General features: G+C 36.1%; 1 protein-coding gene across 1 annotated transcript in view; it reads right to left on the minus strand.

Moving 5' to 3' along the window:
- IQCK (IQ motif containing K) overlaps window positions 1-21267 on the minus strand; it is a 41576-nt gene that overhangs the window by 6510 nt on the left and 13799 nt on the right. Inside the window, exons 7-8 of the mRNA XM_029083811.1 lie at window positions 14736-14820; window positions 10805-10916 (exon numbers count right to left, since the gene is read on the minus strand). Coding sequence (XP_028939644.1) covers window positions 10805-10916; window positions 14736-14820 — 197 coding nt within the window. The remainder of the gene's footprint in view (window positions 1-10804; window positions 10917-14735; window positions 14821-21267) is intronic.

Below are 21267 nucleotides of genomic sequence, written 5' to 3' on the forward strand. Positions count from 1 at the left end.
CTTTTTCTTTACAGAGATTTCCTGCATGCTGGGGAAAGGCATATGGACACAAGTGGGCAGAATAAGCTGCCCGAGGATGCCAGTTACGCAGTGGCAACTGTGCACTGCTGCCAGTCTCAGGGCAGTGCCAAGAAAACCATTCTCACCAAAGGTGGGATTCAGCTCCCATGAAAATTACAAACACCTTGACTCCCATGATGCTTGTGTCACACAATGTATGAAAAATATCTATAGAGAATGCAGAATCACTGATTTAAGGAGGTGCAACATGAGATTTAAATAGAAGTAACACAATCACAATTATTGGTAGCATGATCAAAATATTTCCTATAGTTTTAAAACATCAGCTCCTGTTTTAAGTCCTAAGACACAGAGCAACTGAGGCCCTTAAGTGCTATGACAGTACTAAGCTAAAAAAAAATCCCTCATCTCACTTATTTCCAGTTTATGGTTTCTATCCATATAGGTCATATGGTTTCTACCATCAAGACAGCTGAATTTTTTAGCACTGTGTTTCAGTCTCATTACTCTTATTTTTTAATACAGAGCGAATGTGATTAAACTGTGCTTTAGTCACGTGCATGTTCTAAATCACAGGACACTACAACCATCACTACAGTGACAAGCACTAGTGGAGATTGAGATTAATGAGGTGGAGCTTGCTCTGAAGAGGTTAGCACAACTGTTAACTGTTATTTTTGACTTGCTACTCCTACTACAATAAATTTATCTATTAGTTTGCCACGTTGGAAATGCAGCTCATTTGACATGGTTTATCATGTATGTGTTGTGATGTTGAGGCACAGATAACGGCTAAAGGAAGTACTGGCTTTGAATGTACTTGGATTTCCTGTTTTGGTCAGCTCCTGGGAGTGGCATACTCAAAAATCTGCAAAACTCCTATTAGACATGCAAGGATTGGCCTTTGTCCTATTTATATATGCATTAAGTTCAAACATCTTTACCATCTATTTTGGATAACAGGCAATTTTCCTTCATCTTAATGCACTAATACAGAATCAGGACTGACGTTCTGGTTTGAGACTTGGTTGTTTCAGCGTAACAGCGAACAAACTATGACCTACTTTATACACTGCTGTATAATACAACTGGTGACAGTAGCTTATGAAAGGTTTATACACCCGCACTCTATTTGTTTAAATCATAAGAACTATGCAAATTACTTCTAGTTATTTCAACAGCTGAAAACAGTAACAAAAAATAACATAGACTCAGACTATAAGAAGATGAAAATCCATTAAAGAAAATATGTTGGAATAACTTATTAGCAGAGGCTTAGAGTAAAAAATATATATAGACAGGAGTTTCACCCCAGCCTCCCAATGAAATGCCAAAGAAGCCTGAACATGAAATTGGAGCCACCAGCAGTCTGTCTGAAATAAGACCTGACTTTTAAAGAGACAGTTCTTTATAAAGCGTGGATAATTTTAGCCTCTTACTATTGAAAGTCAACTTGTAGGCAATTATTAGTGAAACCTTTCACTTCAGGAAATCTTCGGTCACCAGTGATGGGAAAATGATGTATTGAAAAAAGATGTGTTAAACAAACAAAACATAAACTGGAAATTATCCCCACAGACATGCCTCATGGAAATGAAATAGAACTGTCAGAGGACCACTCATCAGAAGTGGCTTCTGCAAAATGGAGATATAAAAGTGACAGGACAAACCTAATGCTCCAAATCAGCAACAGAGTTTGTAAAGTGCTTAGGCTTGCCTCCATGCCTTTAGAGAACAAATAATTTCAGGGCTTTTTAAAATTCTTTTAGGATTAGATTAGGGAAGCAAGAGCTGACATGCAGGAGACACCCAAACACCAACATCCAGTAATGGAGATGGGGAAAAAAGTGCTGAAAGATCTCCAGCAGAATTTGTTTGTGCGATGCACCATGCTTCCTCATATTTTGGCAGAAAGATTAAGAATTCACTTGGCTATATCTGGATGGCATTTTTACAGTTAAAGGTGTACAAAGAGAAAAGAAATACTGGAAGATATAAGCATTAGACCAGATGAACAACTGACATGACTTGAGTTTAGGAGAGAACAACTTGAGTTTAGGAGAGAACAAACTCCACAGAATTAGAAATACTGGAGACTGTATTGCTACTGATTATCCAAGTGTCCTCCAAAGCATTCAGTGACCGGAGATTCATGAAGAGACAGACACTGAAACACAACAGTTAAGGGAAGAAGACCCTGGACTGAAAGAAAAATCCATAATGAAGGCAACCAGGGCATCTTGAGTGCATTGATTAATGCAAGTTTTCTCCATGTAAATAGTCAAGATAGAAAAAGAGAACAGTGAAAACAGAAAGAACTGACCAGAAGTGCAGAGAAATCATTCCGGAGTGGCAGGTCCCCAGCAAACAGCGTTTTGGGATTTACAGGCAGAAGCCAACATGGGCAGAAAAACTGGAATGGTAGATTTGCTCGGCAGCTTCATGAAAACTGCGTTTACACCCATTAGCCCTTCTTATTTCTGAAATGTTTCCTACTTGCAAAAAGTTGAACTCTTACACGGACTAAAACAAATGCTCAGGTTAAAAAAAATGACAGTTCCACTGAAAAAGACATCCAAGTGACTAATACTGCAGCCAGGGTTTAAAGGGAAGTCTGGGGCAAGCAGCCTGGACGTTCTGTGGTGTCACCCACTTCTTTGCTAATCTCTGAATCATATTTTAAGACTCCACTAACAGTTCATGAATTTCTTTCCCTGCCTTCCCTCAGCTTTTTTTTTTAACCAAAAGTCTCAAGTCTAGTTTTGCTGCAGGACTGTTTGGAGGTTTTACTTTTTAACTACTGACAGCCTTTCCTACACATTTTTAATGCATCTCATAGTTAGAAACAGAAGTTTGGAGTTTGTTTATCTAAATGACTAACAAAAAACACCAACAGAATTTTTAATAAAAATGCTCCCGTTTTTTCACTAGTATCTTGAAAAAGGTTAAAAGAAAAAAAAGGAAAAAAAATTGCAAAACCTATGAGGAATTTCTCTTCTCCTTTAAAACAGAAAGAACAAACAAAAAAAAATTATGTTCATATAATTTCATATAATCACAGAAAAATCACCAAATTGCAATTATCTTTTTTCCATTACAAATCATTATTAACAACTGAAGAGTGATGGGTAAAAATACAGCTTTGGTGCTGGAGGATTAGTTCAGACTTGTGCTAGCAGATAGGCTGCTGTGCCTGTGGAAGCACAGTTCAGAAGATCACATATTTTGTAGCTTATCTAAATGATCATCTTTCCTTTATTTTTTTTTTTCCCTTCAAACATTCCCTACGTAGTTTCAGAAATTAAATGTTACTGTAATCTTTATAACTTTTCAAAGACATCTGAGTCTGGGGTGTGGACCAATAAAGCGGAATCTGCATCATGAGTCTTATGACTTTTATCACTACATTCTCAGCTGTTAGTGCCAAGATTAAACTTTCAGAAACATCTCAAGCATCTTGAATTAGGCTTGATGAAAACCACCACATACTCAGCTATCGGCACTGCTTTGTTCTTGGATTTTCTTTTTTTTTTTTTAATAAGATCTTTTAAATCAAAAGCAATCACATATATTAACCCAATTTAAATCATTTTGACTGCAGCACTTTTGTTTTCAGAAATAAATGACTGACTACCTGTAAATACAATCATGTAAAAAAAAAGCAGAGTAAAATTCTTTTAATTGCAGTGTCCTACTAACAGCAAGTAACCTTACATTTTAAATCTGTTTATATGGCTCAGTTTGAAACAAAATAATTTGAGGAAATACTTTCAGCATGTCAGATCTTAACATATATGTGTATAAATAGATATGCTATAACAGATACATTAAAAGTGCTCCATAATGAGATCAATTAAAGAATTACAGCTCCAGGAAAAGGAGGGCAGATGAAATTAGAAACAAATTATTTAAAACCTTTCTAAAATATGACTACCTTTCAAACCCCCTTTGGTGAAAGCAGAAAAAAAAAGATGAGAAAGAAAGAAACTCTCACATAAAAGTGATTAATTCCTTACAGTTTACTGAGCTGAATTTTACCAAATAAACCACAGAGGTGCAGTCTTTAAGGAATTCATTAGCCATTCAGACTATTTATTTCCCTAATCCAGCATTATTACCTACAGTATATTTTAAATATTTTTTTAAGCCTAGTATAAGACATCCCATTTTTATATATATCCCATTTTCAGTATTTTCCTTGGGAAACTCAGTCCTGCAACCATGTGAAACTACTCAGTCCTGCAACCACGCATGCGATTGTAACTTCATTTATGGTCCCATTAATAAGGGTCCATGAGAGCACATGACTACGGTCATATGTTTATTTGTTTATGGAATGAATTCCAAAAAGTTTCACAGTGTGGCCATTTTTTTCTGGGTACTGAATTTAACATCTTTCCCTTCCTCAGTTCATTCTGCTTTGATGTGATATGATAATTTACTTTGATATGATTACATACAGCCATCCTTCAAATGTATGCAGACTAGACTTGCCCTGTTCAACTTAACTTGGCACAGATATTTAGCTTTCTAATGCTTTTTCATACTTCAGGTAGAGACATATCACAGCTGTATAAGGAGTGACTGACTGCATTTCCTTGCTTCTTGACAGTAGGCATCTGTTCCTGCTCTAGCGCTCCTAAAATATGCAGCCTGTTCTCCCCTTTATCTTCATATTTTCAAGGATTTTCCAGTGACAGAACACCTATATTTTGAGTTCTTCAGCATGTTGCTGGTTGCATCTTCCCAAGGGAAAAGATTCTTTCTATGAAAGAAGTATTTTTAAAATCTCTTAATATAGGTGAGTAATAATTTATACTGCCAAAGGAGAAATACAGCTTGAAAATCTAATGGAATGTAAAGGAATATTTCCTCCTATATTTGGAAATCAACACCCCCCCCACCTGCTGTGAAGATTACTTTCTGTCTCAGTTTGGTTTAACTAGATTTTCCACACACACTGTCCATTCACTGTTACAGACGTACCTTGCAAAGCCAAGGCTATGGTTGATCTGTAAGAACTGCTAGCTTATAACGGTCACAGTTGTTTTGCCATGAAACCAGGATTATTTTATTTCTTTTACTATTTTCACTAAGAACAATGCTTTTTAAAAATGAAATTTTACAGATTTTACTCAGGTAAGAAGAAGAAAAGAAAGCCCTTAGGAAATAAACCAGCTGAAAGTACTAGACAGTGTATACCGAAGCAATTGCCTTTCCAGTTATCAAGCCTTAAATATAGATCATTTTGTGGAATGTAATGTTACAGCCGTGGAGCAGTATGGCAAAGAAAATGTCAGCTAAGAATGCTGTAGCTTTATAAGCTTAGGTAAAGGCTGAAAGAAACACACCTTTTTCTTCCCACTCAGAAATGTAACAGGTATATGCATTAAAGAGGTCAGCAGTCCTGCAAGATGCTATTAATTTATAAAGTAATTTTCATGCAAAGTTTTCACACTTTCTATCCCAGAACTTTTCAAAACTAGTAATAAATAGTACAAAAGACAGTGAAAGAAGAATAAAGAATTACAAACAAAGGGGAAAAATAGAGATGCTTTAAAGATGCTGTGAAGTGGGGGGAGAATCAGTGGTTTATGTGAGGCTACGCTGTACCCTGGCCCACCAAACCGAGCAGACAGACCATGCAGGGTATGGTTTCACATGACACAGCAGGCACAGGACAGATTAGCTGATCTAAAAGCGAGTAGCCATCACAAATGGGCAGTTTTCCTTCCCTCTATAACTGCTGCACCAATTCCCTTATAGTGGATGTAAGGATTGTGTCATTACCGGGCAAGTCAGTTTATCAGGCTGATCCAGCAGAAAACTAACCCGAGGAGCAGCAGAACAGAGCTGAAGAGCAGTTCTTTGTCAGATCTGCCAGCTGAACCAACTCACCATGAAACCATCATTGCTGAAGCCAAGAAAAGGAAAGGATGGCAGAAACCTTGGTTGAGGAAGGACACGACTGTCTTTTTAATGGGGCGGTTGTTGGATCACCTTACCCGTCCCATAACAATCACACTTTTGGTCCCTACTTGAAAAAAACCCCAAAAGTGTTTCATTCTGGTTATGTTCTACTGAAAACTAAAACTTCACTATTTGTTTCCATAATAATGTACATGTTTTAACACACTTTCTGAAATCAGAAAAATAAATTAAGAATGCCTTTGGATTTGTTCATTACAAGCAGTTTACATTTCTAACTTCCTCTTAATATCCTTTTAAAATATCATACTGGTCAAGATTATACGAACACACTTTCATGAAATTATACATCTAAAGCATACCCATGAAATAATGTCTGCATAGCACTGCGCTGAAAGACACAACGAAGCAGAATCTGACTGTTAGCTCACACTAACCGAGTCTTTGGCTGATATTTTCAGGGAAGGTATGCTGATCTTTCTAGTCGTGTCAATAGAATCACATTACTGCTCCAGTCAGCATTTTCTAAAGGCTATTTGGCAGCTCACCATTCATCCCCTACAGTTAGATTCAACACTGTTTACAGCATCTAATAAACAGGGTTAGTCTCATATAGAAATTTAAGAGATACTTCATTGTTATTCTTAATTTGGTTAACTTTGTAATAAATTGCTGTACATATTTCAAAATGTTTTTCTTCTTTTTCTTTTGATCATGAATCTTAATGCTTTCTTTGTGACATCTGAGTTTTTAGTAACAATAAATGCTTTGTCCTGCTTGATGTGAAGAGCTCGGTGGTTTAATGAAAGGGGATTAATTGAATTAACTGAACTAATTAATTCAGTTAAACCAAATACACAGAAAGACAAGGTTAATAAGTAGTTGTGTTATGCTATTCATTATTGTATGAGTGCTCACAACCACTTCAGCACAAAGTCAGCTGGGTTAGACTGAATCACTGGTAAAAGCAGTTTAAACTAACCTTGCTGACTTTACAATGAAATAGGGTTTAATGACATTAATAAACAGCAGAATAATAATAACAGAAATAAGAGCAGCTGGAGCACTAACAAAATTAATGATGGCATCACAGCTGAGATTGATAATGAAAACCCCTGGACAGTAACTTCTCAGACTAGTACAGCTGTTTCCAAATCGCCATCTGTCTGGGCCCCAGGGCTATTTTATGTATGGATACTCTTAAATTAACTTAGCAGAGTGCAGTTAAGGAATTACAGACACAATATGATAATATTGAAAGCTGATGTGATATAAGCAACACAAACTTGCACTGGTTTAAGAAAAAAAAAATAAAAGGGGCAGTTTTGCAACTTTCTTTGAAGTGGTGGAACAGCTGTGTGTCCTAGAGTCCTAAAATAAATTATTTGATGGCAGGAAAGCTCTATGAGGGTGATTAAAAGGAAATTTGTTTTTCCTTTTGAAACAACTGGCAGAGGAAATCTTATCACTACTTTACTCTCCAAAACAACAAGAATAGAGTTTATGGAAAGAATCAATTTCTTCAGAGACAGGAGTTTTTTAACCAGTTCAACCGCCAAATGACACAGTCCACACCCTAGCACAATTCCATTAAAACTAATGGAATTATATCAGGATTAGTTTTGGCCCATTTTAGAATTTTTAGACACTGGGGAAAAAAAAATCTCACAAACACTTAAAGAAAACCTTGGTTGCTCTGCTAAAATTTTCTTTACATATCAGTCAGGTCTGCTGCAAGTCAACTTATGTCTCAGGGATTTTATTTTTCATCATTTTTGTAAACTGTTACTAGTTACTATTTTGTTTAATCTCCTATCTCTAAGCTAACAAAGCTAAGAATTCTACTTCACTTACTGCATACTAACATCTCGTATATATACACACATATAAATGCAGTTTTTCCCTGTTGTGATGTATGTTTTTGCTCCTTGGAATTAATTCTTTTCAGCTATAAAATATCCCTTAGGCAATTGCATGGGTTGGTAAATAAAACCTGACCTTTTGTGGATTAAAACTGCAGTATAAACATGAATAAATGTTTGGAAAAATCTAAGTGACCCTTGTAACGAACTGCTATGACAACAACAACAACAAAAAAATCATGAGTCTTCTGGTTTCAGTATATAACTATAACTATAATTACCAAACTCTGTGTTCATTAGAAAACAGCCAGTGGAAATACCTACTTAGCCAATTCTGATTGCAAAATTAGTGTTAAGTATACACTGCAGACAGCTTGACAGCAAACTTAACACAGTATAACTGCAAACATTACCCTGACTAGATGCCCTAAAAACTAATGCTGTCCAACAGATAAGCAAGTACAAATAGGCAATAACAGAAAAGAAGTTTTGGGAATCAAAGATTTACCAGTGGAAGAGCTTGAAAACATGGAGAACTTACCAATATATAACTTTGTGTTTGCTGGTATTATAAAAAGTAGCCTATCTGGAAGTACTAGGATTTCACAGAAGAGAGAGTCTTAGCATTTGTTTAAAATGTTATTAGCTGCAAGTGCCTATTACATTTATTTTGTGTGAAGGTAAAAACATCAAAATAAGGAAGACTGAAAACGAGCTATTTTGATAACAATCACTACTAGTAACAGATTTCTCCTTTCACCTTTAGGCAAAAATTTCAAAAAAAAGATTGTAAGCAGAAAGGGAAATGTGTGGAACTTTCATGCCATTCTTTTAGCCTGATCCACTTGTAACTAATGATAGAATGGATGCACAATCAAAAGGGAAAGAATAATTGCAGTGTTTCAGGTTACAGTGTGTGGACTATTTTATAATTAAAGTGCTTCATAGGGAAGTTTTAGTTGTATCATCTATTAAAAAGCAGGACAGTTTTAAAACTAGCAATAGGCACAAAAGATTTGATTACTAGAGTTATTGAAGAATTGCAAGGCTCTAATCACTTACAACAAGCTCTGATTGCTACAGCAGTGATGTTAATAAGTACTATTTATGTATGGACATTCTTACTGTACTTTTTAAAATAAAGACTACTGGGAGGATGTCAAACACTTAATTCCAGAATACCCTATTTCATATCTGTACATGACTACAATAACTCAATTTCATTAAAAAAAACAGTTATGTTGCACAGAGACTAAGGAAAGAAAAAAACATCTGAGTGAAGACACAGCAGGACAATATTCCATGTCTCAGCTTAGACTTTAAATGTGTAGAATTTGGCACCTAAAGGTGAACCAACAAAACAACAGCATGGTCTATAGAGGCAGCAAAGAGAAAGAGCTCCAAATGGTGACTCACAAGTGTTCATTGCTGAGTGAAAAGCTGCCTAGGTCATTAGGCAACACAGAGGACAGAGGCCTCCCATTATGATGAAGCTGCCTAATTCCTGATTGCACATCAGCAATTTTCTGTCACTTGAAATCCAGAGTTGTAGATTTTTCTGGATAGTAGGCATCTAACTGACCAGGACTCAGCATTTTAAAAGCTTTCACAGACACCTGATTCTAAACCCCCTCATCCTGCAGGGATTCACAGGTAAGTCTTTCCCAGTGAAGTCCCACAAAAACAAGGCTCAGAATGAGGGCATTGACAGATGTGCTTTTGTGTACTGAGCTGAAGAGCCATGACTTGCCCCTGTCTTTTAACTCCTGCCAATCACTATAGATTGCCACTTCCTCAGCCAGAGGTTACTCATATTCTGCTCAATTTAACCAAGCTGCAGGCTGCTGAAAGTCATTATCCCTGTCTTTCCCCAGTTCACTTTTTCCTTTTTGTTAGATACAGCAACCGTGTGGTAAACAGCACTGTGGAAAACCAACCTGCCCCACACCAAAAATCCTCGCTGATCCAAACCCATGGTGCAGTTACACAATCTCTAAAACTGATGCAAGAGCTACAGAGTAGGACCAACCCTTTTGAGGAAGCTCCTACTTTGATCCACTTGACTACATGACTGTGTGAAACTGCACCCTGAATGCTCTTGTGTAGTTCAGGGCAAAGATGGTCCATCTGAGAACACACCTGCCACAGTGCCATCAGACTGAAGGACCTCACAATGGTGACTGGTACAACAGAATTGTCCCTCTCTTCAACACATGAACAACATTGCTGAACGACCTCTTCTCACCTCCATCTATTGGCATGTACTTCACATCCCTACGTGTATCACATTTAAGTCCAGCCCACAGGGACTGACAAAACATAGCCTGGTTGAGGAGCGAGTGAATTCTCCTGCATTAGGAGGCAAAAAGGCTGGGTGAATAATCATAATTACATCATTGTGCCTGAGTAAGTGAATGATAACTTTGGCCCTGTCAGTAAAGCCTTATCCACAATCAGGGCAAAAAGGAAACATATTACAAGGTCAGTTCTTGAAGCAATCTGGCCTCATTTCCCTTGGCAATTATATTGGGTTGTTTGGGTTTGTTTTTTTTTTAGAACTGTACAGGCCAACTTCTGCTATAAATAACTACAGAAAAATGCCAGTAGAACATTTACCAGATAGAAATCCCACAGTTCAGAAAAACAGTACCACAACCTGTCTGGTAAAAACCAGTATTTCTATGTTGTGTAGCTGGTAGAGGTCTAATCCTGCCCTAGGCCATACTGTGCTGGCACATTGTAATAGTCCCTGAAACTATTGAGCTTTGGCCCTGTACTGTATTTTTAATTGCCACTTTCAGCCATATAGGCAACTAATTTAGAGTAAGTAGTGACTGTAAAGAAACAGTCAGGCATTTCCAACAGACATTGCCTTCTCTTCTCACTCGTGATTCATACTGTGTGTCCTATTTTTTAATACAACTTCAAATATAAAAATTAAACACTTAATGTAAAAAGCAAAATCATTAAAATACACAATTTAATTCACCTACCTTTGGCTTCCTGCTTCATCCAGAATTCTTTCACTCTTTCAGTAATGTTATTCTCCTCTCTCAACTGCTTTTGCCACCGACGTAGCTCTTGTATTTCACTATAGCAGCGGACCTGGGAAAGGGAAAACAGAAAATGCAACTAAAATTATATATCTCCATGTTACCCAAGACAATGAGACAATTTTTTTTCATGGGGCTGTGGCTGGGAAAATATGTAACATCCATCTTTTTTCCAGGGCCTGATATAAAAGCACAGTCCCAGAGGTTTACAGTTTTCAACTTACACAGAAGTAAAAACCACATAATTGACAAACCCCATTGAAAACATAAATATGTCAATTAGGAGATTGTTTTTACTACCAAGGACTCCTGAGAATGTGATTGCAGTAAGAAGCTTATTCTTGGAGTTAATTAAAATTTAAAGCATTATGCTGAAGGGTATTAGTGCCTTTAGAAACCCACAACACTATAAAACCAACCCATTGACCAACATAATAGAGCAGAAGAGGAACATGAAGGGTCATACAGCAGGAAATTTATTCCAGCAAACTGATTCACACCTGCTACCAGCTGCAAATAGGCTTACTGACAGCCCAGCCATACAATTTTCACAAACAGGAGGGCCATTAATCTGTTATTTAAAGAAACTGGAATGCATTACATGGTATCTAGCCTTTGTCAGTCAGTCATCCCTATGAAGGGCGTAATTCTGCTTCCAAGTAAAATTACAATAGTCACAGGCCTCGACTCCATTTAAGATTTAAGTTGAATTCTTCTATTATTGCTTTTATACTGATTTGGATCCTACTAATATAGGAAAGAGCTAGCTTTGTGTCAACAGTTTTTACCACTCTGCTACTTAAACTTGTTCTAAGCAGGATTTGATTAATGATCAGTGTGTTGCCTCTCGACCTCGGCATTCACACAATTCCTATCTCCCGTTCGAGAGCAAAAATCCAGAACAGATACCGTCCCTCTGACAACAGTGGGAAGGTGACATACTAGTATTAGCTTAGACATTGGTAAGTGATTATTCTCTCAGAGTCATATTCAAATTATAGTAGAATTATTAAAAATGCAGGTTCTGTTTTTCTAAATGTTATGCATATAAAATATCATTATGTTTTTAGGACTTACTTAATGTCCTAGTAATTCAGGCTGAAGTTGAATAACATGTTAGAAACAAGCAACAATAATTTTGGCTTCTCCTGGACCCATTTTTGCTTTCAGGAAGCTGACTACTTAGTTTTTCCTGAAAATTTCTTATATTTATTTTATTCTTACATGATATGGTAATGAGTTTTCTCTGTGATTTGAACTCTACTCCGAAACACAAAGTTTTTCTCCCACTTTCCTGAGATATGTACAGAAAAAAAGAGCTGGACTTAGTTTTCCACTAGCTAAAAAATCCCTAAAACTTAAAGAAAGCAATATAAAGTATTTATCAAAAGTATTCTTTCCACCAGGAATTTCTCTTTTGTAGTGTAGCTACAAGTACAATAGACAGCAGCTGAACTCCCACAGCACTTTTCAATCCACTTAGGAGAAGATAACTTGCAGTATTTGAGGTAGTGCACTGGCAGAGCAGAAATGCAATACAAGGTTACATGATCAATAAAGACAGGCAAGACTTTTACTCAGTGACTTGACATCAGATACCTCTTAGGCCTCTCATAATATCCCATTATACTAATATAGTTCTGTATTTTCTTCTATAAAAGTTATATGAAGTTCTTACTAGGTTGATGGAAATATAATTTTTAAAAAAGTTACTGTTACTAGTGATCTTCTTTTCAGCTGTACAAAAAATTCAAAACCATTTCCTATTAAATCCATCAAATACTATTTGAAAAAATAAAATATAATCCCAAACACTGGATAGTTTCTTTAGGCTTGCAAGAGACTTTTTTTCTTTTATACTTTTATGTATGCTTTTATAAAACTCATAATCCCCTATGACATGCAGTCCATTTATCTACACAGTAAAGGGTTAAGGGAACGCTTATGGGACATAAATGACAGTAACAGAAAAGAGGCAGGAAAGTAGAGAAATTACTACCTCTGTCTAAATACAAAATTTTTGAAAAAATGAAGCGTCCATTTACAACTGCAGCTATGTAAGGCCTGTGTTTTGGCCTGTGACAGGGCCACAGTGATCTTTGTATACTGAAAATGAAGACAACTCCTAACACTTAAAAGATAAAAGGCAAGTAAAGTAGATTCTTTATACTTGCCTTAGATAAATAAAACAGTGAAATACATAGCAAAATACAGGGCTCTGAGAAAGGCATAGCCAGAGAGACTCAAATACTCCAAAGTCCAACATGAAATCCAAGCAGTGAACATGAGCTCCCAGAACAAACTGATTTTTTAGAAAGTGAAAGAACAGAACAAGGAACACAGATATGCCATCTGCAGTAAAAAAGGTAACAGGAACTTAACAAAATACTATCAACATGTTACAAATATGCTTAATAGATTATAATTTAGCATAGTTGTGACAATTTCTCAGAACACAGTCTCTGTTCTGTAATCAGAGTGCAATTTGATTAAAAAGCCGTGACTCGGCAGCAAAATCTCCAGGCAAATAATCAAAGCCTCAAGAGTCTTGTCCAAACAACTGATGTGTATCTCCTGCAGAGCAGCAATGCATGAAGCAATGAAAGACTCTTCAAATTCGAAGGAGAGTTCACTCTTACCCAAGTCACTTGGCTAGAATCTACACTTGCTGTAAAGAACAGCCAATATACGTGTGACCTTCTTGGGTTTGAGCCTTTGCTAGTAGCCACAATTTTAACTGTTACTGGATAACGGCTGCCTTTGCAATACCCACTCTAAGGATGCCTGCAGTGATATAGTCAGTGCTAATTAATGTTAGTGTCAATGCCATCCCTGTTTAAAAAAAGAAAAATAAAGGACAACAAACAAGCAGAAAGTGGCACAAAAAGCTTATCAATCAAGAAGATAATTTCAAGGCATTTTGTCATCTTTGGCTGCATGGCACATTATAGTAACCACTCACATATTCATGCTTGTTATAAAAGTAGTAAAGAAGAACTTAACAGAGAGTATTTTATACTGATTGTTATTTAATGAACACCTGGTATAGTGACAGAGATGTCTCACTGTCCATCACAATTAAATTACTGCTATATCTGAAGGCTATTTCAAAGCTTAAATTTTGATAAAGGCAAAGACATCTGAATTTCAAGTCCATTTCTTCCCAAGATATTAAAGTGTTAGAGCCTTTCAAATAAATTTTTGACAGAACCTATTCAGGATCTTCAAAATTGATTTCAAACTCTAGGCTTAACATGGCTGTCACCCTCCAAAATAACAGCATTAGCAATTTTCTTTGTATTTATTTTAAGCGCTTTACTTTTCCCTTTTTTGGGGATTGTGTTACTAGTATGGCTTGCAACATCCACTTGCCATTTTGTTTTCCCTTTCCTTAAATAACAGCCTTCATGCTTCTCCTACATCTCCTGTCTCATTCTTGGTCTCAATTTTTTCTCCCTTGCTTCAGTATGCTTTTATTCCTCAACAGACCTCACCAATCTTCCTTGTGCATCTCCATACTCACTCACATATCCTTGCATGAAGCAAAATAATACTTCAGCCTTTAGCAACTAGCCAAAGAGCAACTAAAAAAAATGAAAATTGTTCAGTCTTATTTGTACTTTTGATAATTTAATTTCTGTGGATTTTCTGTTGCTGAGGAAAACAGAGAGATTACATCAGCGTAAATGCTTGTGAAAAAATTTTAGTCACTAGGCATAAGGCAGAGCAACATCCAAAGCCAGTGAACCATGGGGGTCTCAGCAGCTATTTATAGTATCCCCTACTTAAAATTTATGTAAGGATTTTCCCTGGGGCCTTCACAGTCCTACGGTTTTCAACATCAAGCAAAATAATTATAGATCACTCTTACCCGATAACCTCTCCAGAAGGACTGAATTACTATGCTTGCTTCCTCTTCTGATAGAAGGAGAGACAGAGGAATTGGTGGCCTAGGACTTAAAAAAAAAATAATGTTTTGTAAACATACAGTCTATAATACTTCCTTCCCTAACAGTATATTTTATAAAAAATGAGAAAGGTTGTTCAGGAGCTTGAAAGATACAATCTCTTATTGCTCCAAGAGATTGTATCTTTCTGTATTGCTCCAATATTGCTTCTTATTGTGCACAGAATATCTCCTTTAAAAATACATTCTGTTATGTATGCTACAATAATTTCTTCTTCAAAACAATAATATACAAATGGCACCCCAAGCATAGTAACCTTTCTTATTCTTCTACACAGATTTAAAATTCCTACTATTATGGTAAGATTTGAGGTGGCGGTGGGAGGGGGCAAGAGAAGTAGGTAAAGCAGAGGAGGTTTTACTGTGCATGCAACAAGGAAGACTTATGTCATCAATGATTATAACAATTATTAAATAAACAGAATGTAAATATATTTTAGTACCTTAATTTACATTATGATTTCACTTAAATAAAGTAAACCAATTTTCAGCCAAAATAGACAATAATTTGAAAGCATGTTTGGTCATTCTCTTGCTATCAATTTTAATAGGAAACACTCTAAACTATAATTACAATTCGGTCACCACCACCAAAAACTCAAATCACTGTATGAAATCTTGCTTCCCAAAAGCCATTTTCTATGGATGTTGATTTATTTCTCACACACCATGATCAGAAAGCATCCAATGGAAAGGGCAGGTTAAAAATTCATTTATACAGTTTCATTTATAATAAATGTAATTTAAAGCTAATGATAGGGCAATAATGTTGCAACTCAGGAAAATACCAGTTATAAACTGCAGACTTGGCACAGTGTTAAAATGGCTGCTAAGAGCTGCTCTCCCTGTATGGGACACGGATTGAAATCAGCTTTGACTTGGAAGAACAGAACATGAATTTGGATGCAGCAATCATCTACAGACACGTGCAACCCATGCAGGACTATTATTTATAGTAATTATACTAAAAAGACACATATACTGCAAAGACCATTAATTAACAAGCTATTTATGCAGTCTTACATTTTCTGGCTAAAACATTATTCTGCCATTTCTTTTGGAAATTTATTTTACAGTATATTGCAGCTCAAGCTAAGAGGCTTGAGAGCTTACATTTTCCTTTCACTTAACTTCATTCATATTAGTCTCTGCCCCAGAAAGCTTCCTATGCTCTCTGATGTCTTTCTCTCAGGGCTTGTCTTCACTGAAGGAGCATTCAACTTGGAGCACAATCTTAACTATTATCTAATGCGATACTGACTACACCGTTTTAGTCTGTGTACTCAGCTAAATTGGTCTCATCATCGTGTCAGCTGCGTTTTGGCCTACATTTATTTTAATGTGAAAGAAAACCTCTGTTTGTTTGGAGGAGTAGAAATAAGACAAAAATACAGTTTTAGCTCTGTGAACATTAATTAGCATTTTTACTGCTCAAGGGAAATTGTAAATGCTGGACAAGCAAGGCTCCCTGAGCTAACAGCTTCTTATAATCAGACCTAAAAATTCAAAGTTGGACTGTGCTGGTTTGGCTGATAGGCTTTCATCCTCTGTTCTATTTTTGATCTTTTTGAAAACCAAAACTTAGAGTGGGAAAATCACAGGAAGACCTACATATTTTACAGCAGTTATATCAGAGACATTGAACTTTCTGTAAGAATGAGTACATCTCTAAAGAACAAACTGAGATTTCTCCTGCTAGCCTGCAAGGCTGACTCTAGCATTCATTTGCTTTCACTTTCACATTATAGGAATGTCTAGTTTATAATCCCACACTAAATCTGAGAAACCAACATGAAAATCAAGCAAGAACAGGACATAATTTTCAGTACGACAGTCACAGGCAAATATCAATCATTTCAACGGGGCCGCTTTAAAGAACAGAAGTCATGCCAGGTCCAGTTTTGCCTGAGAGAATATAGGCAATTGGCTTCAGGTCACATAAAAATAGAATCTGAGCAGAGGCAATCACCTCTCAGCAGTGAACTAGGAAAAGAGGGAATATGTCATTTGTGGCAGAAGACAGCTGTATGCCTCCAAGAAGATCTCATTTAGGTTCCTGTGATCTCATTTAGGTTCCTGCTCTGGCAGGGGGGTTGGACTAGGTGATCTTTCAAGGTCCCTTCCAATCCCCAACATTCTGTGATTCTGTGAAGATTAAAACTGACAGTAAAATGTACACTAACTATATTCTGCTTATTTAGTCTTTGATTATGCACAATCTTAAGAGCCCACACATTAAATATATTGATATCTATTTTGAGATATATAGCAGATATATTGTTTAATAGAAGTTGCACCTGTAAAAGAGCATCAGTAAAATTTTTTTTCTTAAGTATTGTATTTACTAGATCTGAATAAAGCAGACACTGACCAGAGGTAAGTAAAATTCCAGAAATGTGTTTCTTGCTTTCTGAGCAAACTTGTGCAGATCCTGATTACATGAGTTACTTATTAATTATATTACATTATGCAGGTGGAATTTGGCATCCAGAAGATATAAACCAGACTTGCATTAAATAAATGCGTAAGGTATTGAAAAAGGTTCTTATTGAAGATGTGTACCTGATTTCCACATGGACAAAACCTGAGTTTCTCTATGAACTCTCAAGAAGGGGGGAACAAAAGGTCCTCCATTATCTTGTCACCAAAACAGACAAGCTAATCTATGGAGGTTCATAGTTGTGCTGATATAGGGTACTGCATATAGACACAGTAATGTCCAGAAACCCCAGTTGTCATTAAGTTCCAAATCTGTCCTACAAATACGTCTGATTCCTTCCTTGAAAAGGAAATATAAGAAAAAAATCAAGTAAGCAAAATTTTCACTATGTATAATTCAGGACGTTGTAATTGTTCTTTTTATTCACACCAGTTCCCTAACAGTCACAGACAACCACCAAAGCTACAGAGAGCATCGGTGCCTGGGGCGGAAGGAATATCCTGCAGGTGACAGTGGAATATCCACGTGCAGTCAATGAATGATCAGGGTTTCTCTCTGGTTTTAGAAAGCTTGTCTCTAGAAATATTGAAGCAACCCTAGTAACAAGAATCAGGCCTTCTGGAGGCCTGTAAGTTTCAATAGCACAGCCACTGCCATATTAAACAGCCACAACCGCTTCACCTTTAATTTGACTGTGATGGGTATTGTTCTTGAATAGTTATCTCATGTATAAACACAGGCAATGACAGAGTCACTGCAAAATTCATAATCTAAAAGACAAAAGAACAGACCAAAGAATAGAGATAAATATAAGACATGCAAGTAAATGACCATGGTGATCTGTGTAACTCTTAAAAAAAAGGATTCTGAGAAAGTCTTTGGTTTGGAAAAGTACTCCAAAAATTCAGATACTGGGCTGAACAACAACAACAACAAAATGTTCTGGAAATTTTTCAAAGTAGCTTTCTTTTATATTTTCAGTAATCCTTATTCCTACTCAGAGAATCTAGAAATACTAAGCAGCACCTGCCTTCATTAAGTCCTTCTTACTTGCTTATCCAGAGTTGCAAAAGTGTGCAACAATGAAAAAAATATTGTTTTGATTCAAAATAAATGTCTCAAAAATCTCTGCTTGTAGATACTATTAAGACAGTTTACTCAAAAAACAGGAAAAAGATTGTTCATAAACAATCAGACACTGAAGTACCGGTTAAACTGACCTAGTATTTAAAACCAGTTCAACAGTCAGAAAGAAATTAGTAGATACTGGTTTCCTTTTGCAGAAATCTAAATGCACTAGAATAACATAAAAATATTTAGAGAAAAAAATCCTTATAATATATAAGAAAACATTTTTGTGCATTACATGGAGGGTACATTTTTGAAGTATTGTGAATGTGAGAAGAAACAAATTCAATCTTCTGAAGAAAGGAACAGCAAACAAGGAGACATTTTGAAGTGTGACTCCTGCTAACTGTCTCAACTCTCCTTCACCTTCTCCAAATAAAAGCTCCTTGATACTGTCAATAGCTAAATGAAGAAAAAAAACACAAAATTTTTACCCCCCTCCATTCTCTGCATCTTCCACTGATTTGCTGGTCTTTTGAATACACTTTTGTATTTTGCATATCCTCAAATATAAAGGCTTTAGGTTGTGAACAAACAGAAAATTTCACTTTTAAATTTCCTTTTTCATTTCTGTCTCAGTCATAATTCTAACAAAACAAAAAAACAACCTACGTACACACAAAAAAAATCCCAGATGAAAATTATTACAGCATAATAAAACTAAAAAATACATTCGGAAGTATTATCAGAGTGGTCATAGTGATAATATTCATAGAACTGTTAACACATACAAACTATTTATATACTTATTTACCTTTTTATAATGAAGATCAGACATGGTAAAAAGAAATGTGGAAAAAGTGTGGAAGCAACATGAGAAAGTTGGAAAGTGGGCAGGTAGAGTCATGTAATGGACAGAATGAGGCAGAACCAGACAAGACATGTTAAAAAAGAAAAGATAGTGTGGAACTAACATGAGAAGGTTGGAAAGTGGGCAGGCAGAGTCATGTAATGGACAGAATGAGGCAGAACAGGTGAATGGCAACAAGAATGTGAGAAGAACTACAGGAAGCACAGTCCTAGCAGCGAGAACATGCCAAAACAACAGCAGAGCAAGAATCTTTTGTCTTAAGTTCTGTCTGAAAATTATAATGGCTTTCTTTCCTCTTAATATGCTTACTACTTGGGGAGGATTTATCCATTTTAATGATAAAACTCAGTCCTCCTTCTGTGCTTGCATACTTGCTACGTATTTTACAAGTCACGAGGTGTTGCTTCAGTTTTCTCTTTTGTAGGACCAATATTTATGTATTCTGTAAGAGTGTTTGTGGTCCTGGACTGAAGGAAACCAAACACAGACCTATTCCAAAGTCCACTGGTGTCAACAGGGAAATTTCCATCTATGTTTGTGTACTTCAGATCAGACCTCCTGTCCTGTAAACATTAAAAACTAACAGCAGCAAAAATAATCTCCACTTGGTGCTCTAACAGCAGCATTGGAAAGGTGACACAAACCACAAATATATTTTCAATTTTCTCACTGCCATTTTGACAATTTTTACATAAATTAAGGCAAATTTCAACACTGCATCAGGATTTGTAGCCATAAAACTTCAACCACATAAAATGCCATTACACAATAAAAATATTTTATACAGAAACTTTGTGCAATTTGCCAACACACAGTTGTAGTTTTTTGAGTCAAAAATTTCTCCTTCGTTACCATGAATTCTGCCACATTACTGGAATGGCAGTTCTTTCCTTGGATCCACATAGAACAACATCCAGGCAGACACGTGTGTTGGACTTTTCTGTTATTACAATTAAATGTGCTGCTCATCATACTCCCCTCAAAAAAATGTAAAGCTCAAATTAAGAAACTGAAAGAAAAAACACACTGCAAATCAAATATACTCTAAACATGGCTTGTTTAGAGACAAACCAGTGAAATACAGCAGTGTGCAGAAAGCAAAGCCTGTAGAAATGAGGCACATTACGGAAAGAAAGAAATCAGTCACCCATGCAAAATTACCCCCACTGGCCATCTGAGAACTGACAGTGAAGTCAACTGTAAAGGCAGCTGAGACCAGCAGACTTCACCTAATTAAAATATTGGGGGGCAGGGAGGAAAAAAAAATAAATCAATGTATATATGTGTATATACAGTTATTTGGCAAAAGCTACTACTTCAGATTTAGTAATCATTTATAGATATATATATATTTATATTAGCTGTTCATTTCATTAAAGCCAAGATAAGTTTATTTTTCTGTACCTGCACATTTGTTTTGGTACACACTAATGGATTAAACCAGGAAATGTGTCCTTTTGAACTGAGTAACAAGTAAATATCTCTACATAGAAAAAGAGAAAATGCAGATAAATAAATTCTTGTGAAAGAATGCTTATTTATAAAATAACTATATTTTATTTATTATAAATAAAATATATTTTATTTATTACAGGAACCTCCAGTTCCTGTAGCCCCTGCAAAATATACATACCAAAACTGATCTTCAACAGCCAGGAAAATACTTATGCTTATTCCTAACCTATTTCCATATACCATTCTCTTTCATCGAATGTAAGGGTTGAAGGTGAACTTGAACTATACTGTCTTATTATGAAATTCACGTGACAGTAGATGTTTATGATATCAATATTTTTCAGAGCAATGGAACTATTTTTTTATTGTTTGGGGCTTTTTTTCATATTTCTTTCATTAATATGCTAAAGAAGGTTGGGTAATGATAGTCCCATGATACTCAGAATAAAGGCTCGGGCTATCTATGTCAGAAAATTAAAATTTAAGGGCCATAAGTACATAAACACAGATGACTCTTTTTCCCTGTCCCTGATTCAGTACATACAGCTTGGTTACTTGTGATTGAGCTCCACTGCTATTCAACCAGAACCACCACTGGAAAT

The sequence above is a fragment of the Antrostomus carolinensis genome, unplaced genomic scaffold (assembly GCF_000700745.2).
Source record: "Antrostomus carolinensis isolate BGI_N321 unplaced genomic scaffold, ASM70074v2 scaffold24302, whole genome shotgun sequence".
NCBI classification, from domain to species: Eukaryota; Metazoa; Chordata; class Aves; order Caprimulgiformes; family Caprimulgidae; genus Antrostomus; species Antrostomus carolinensis.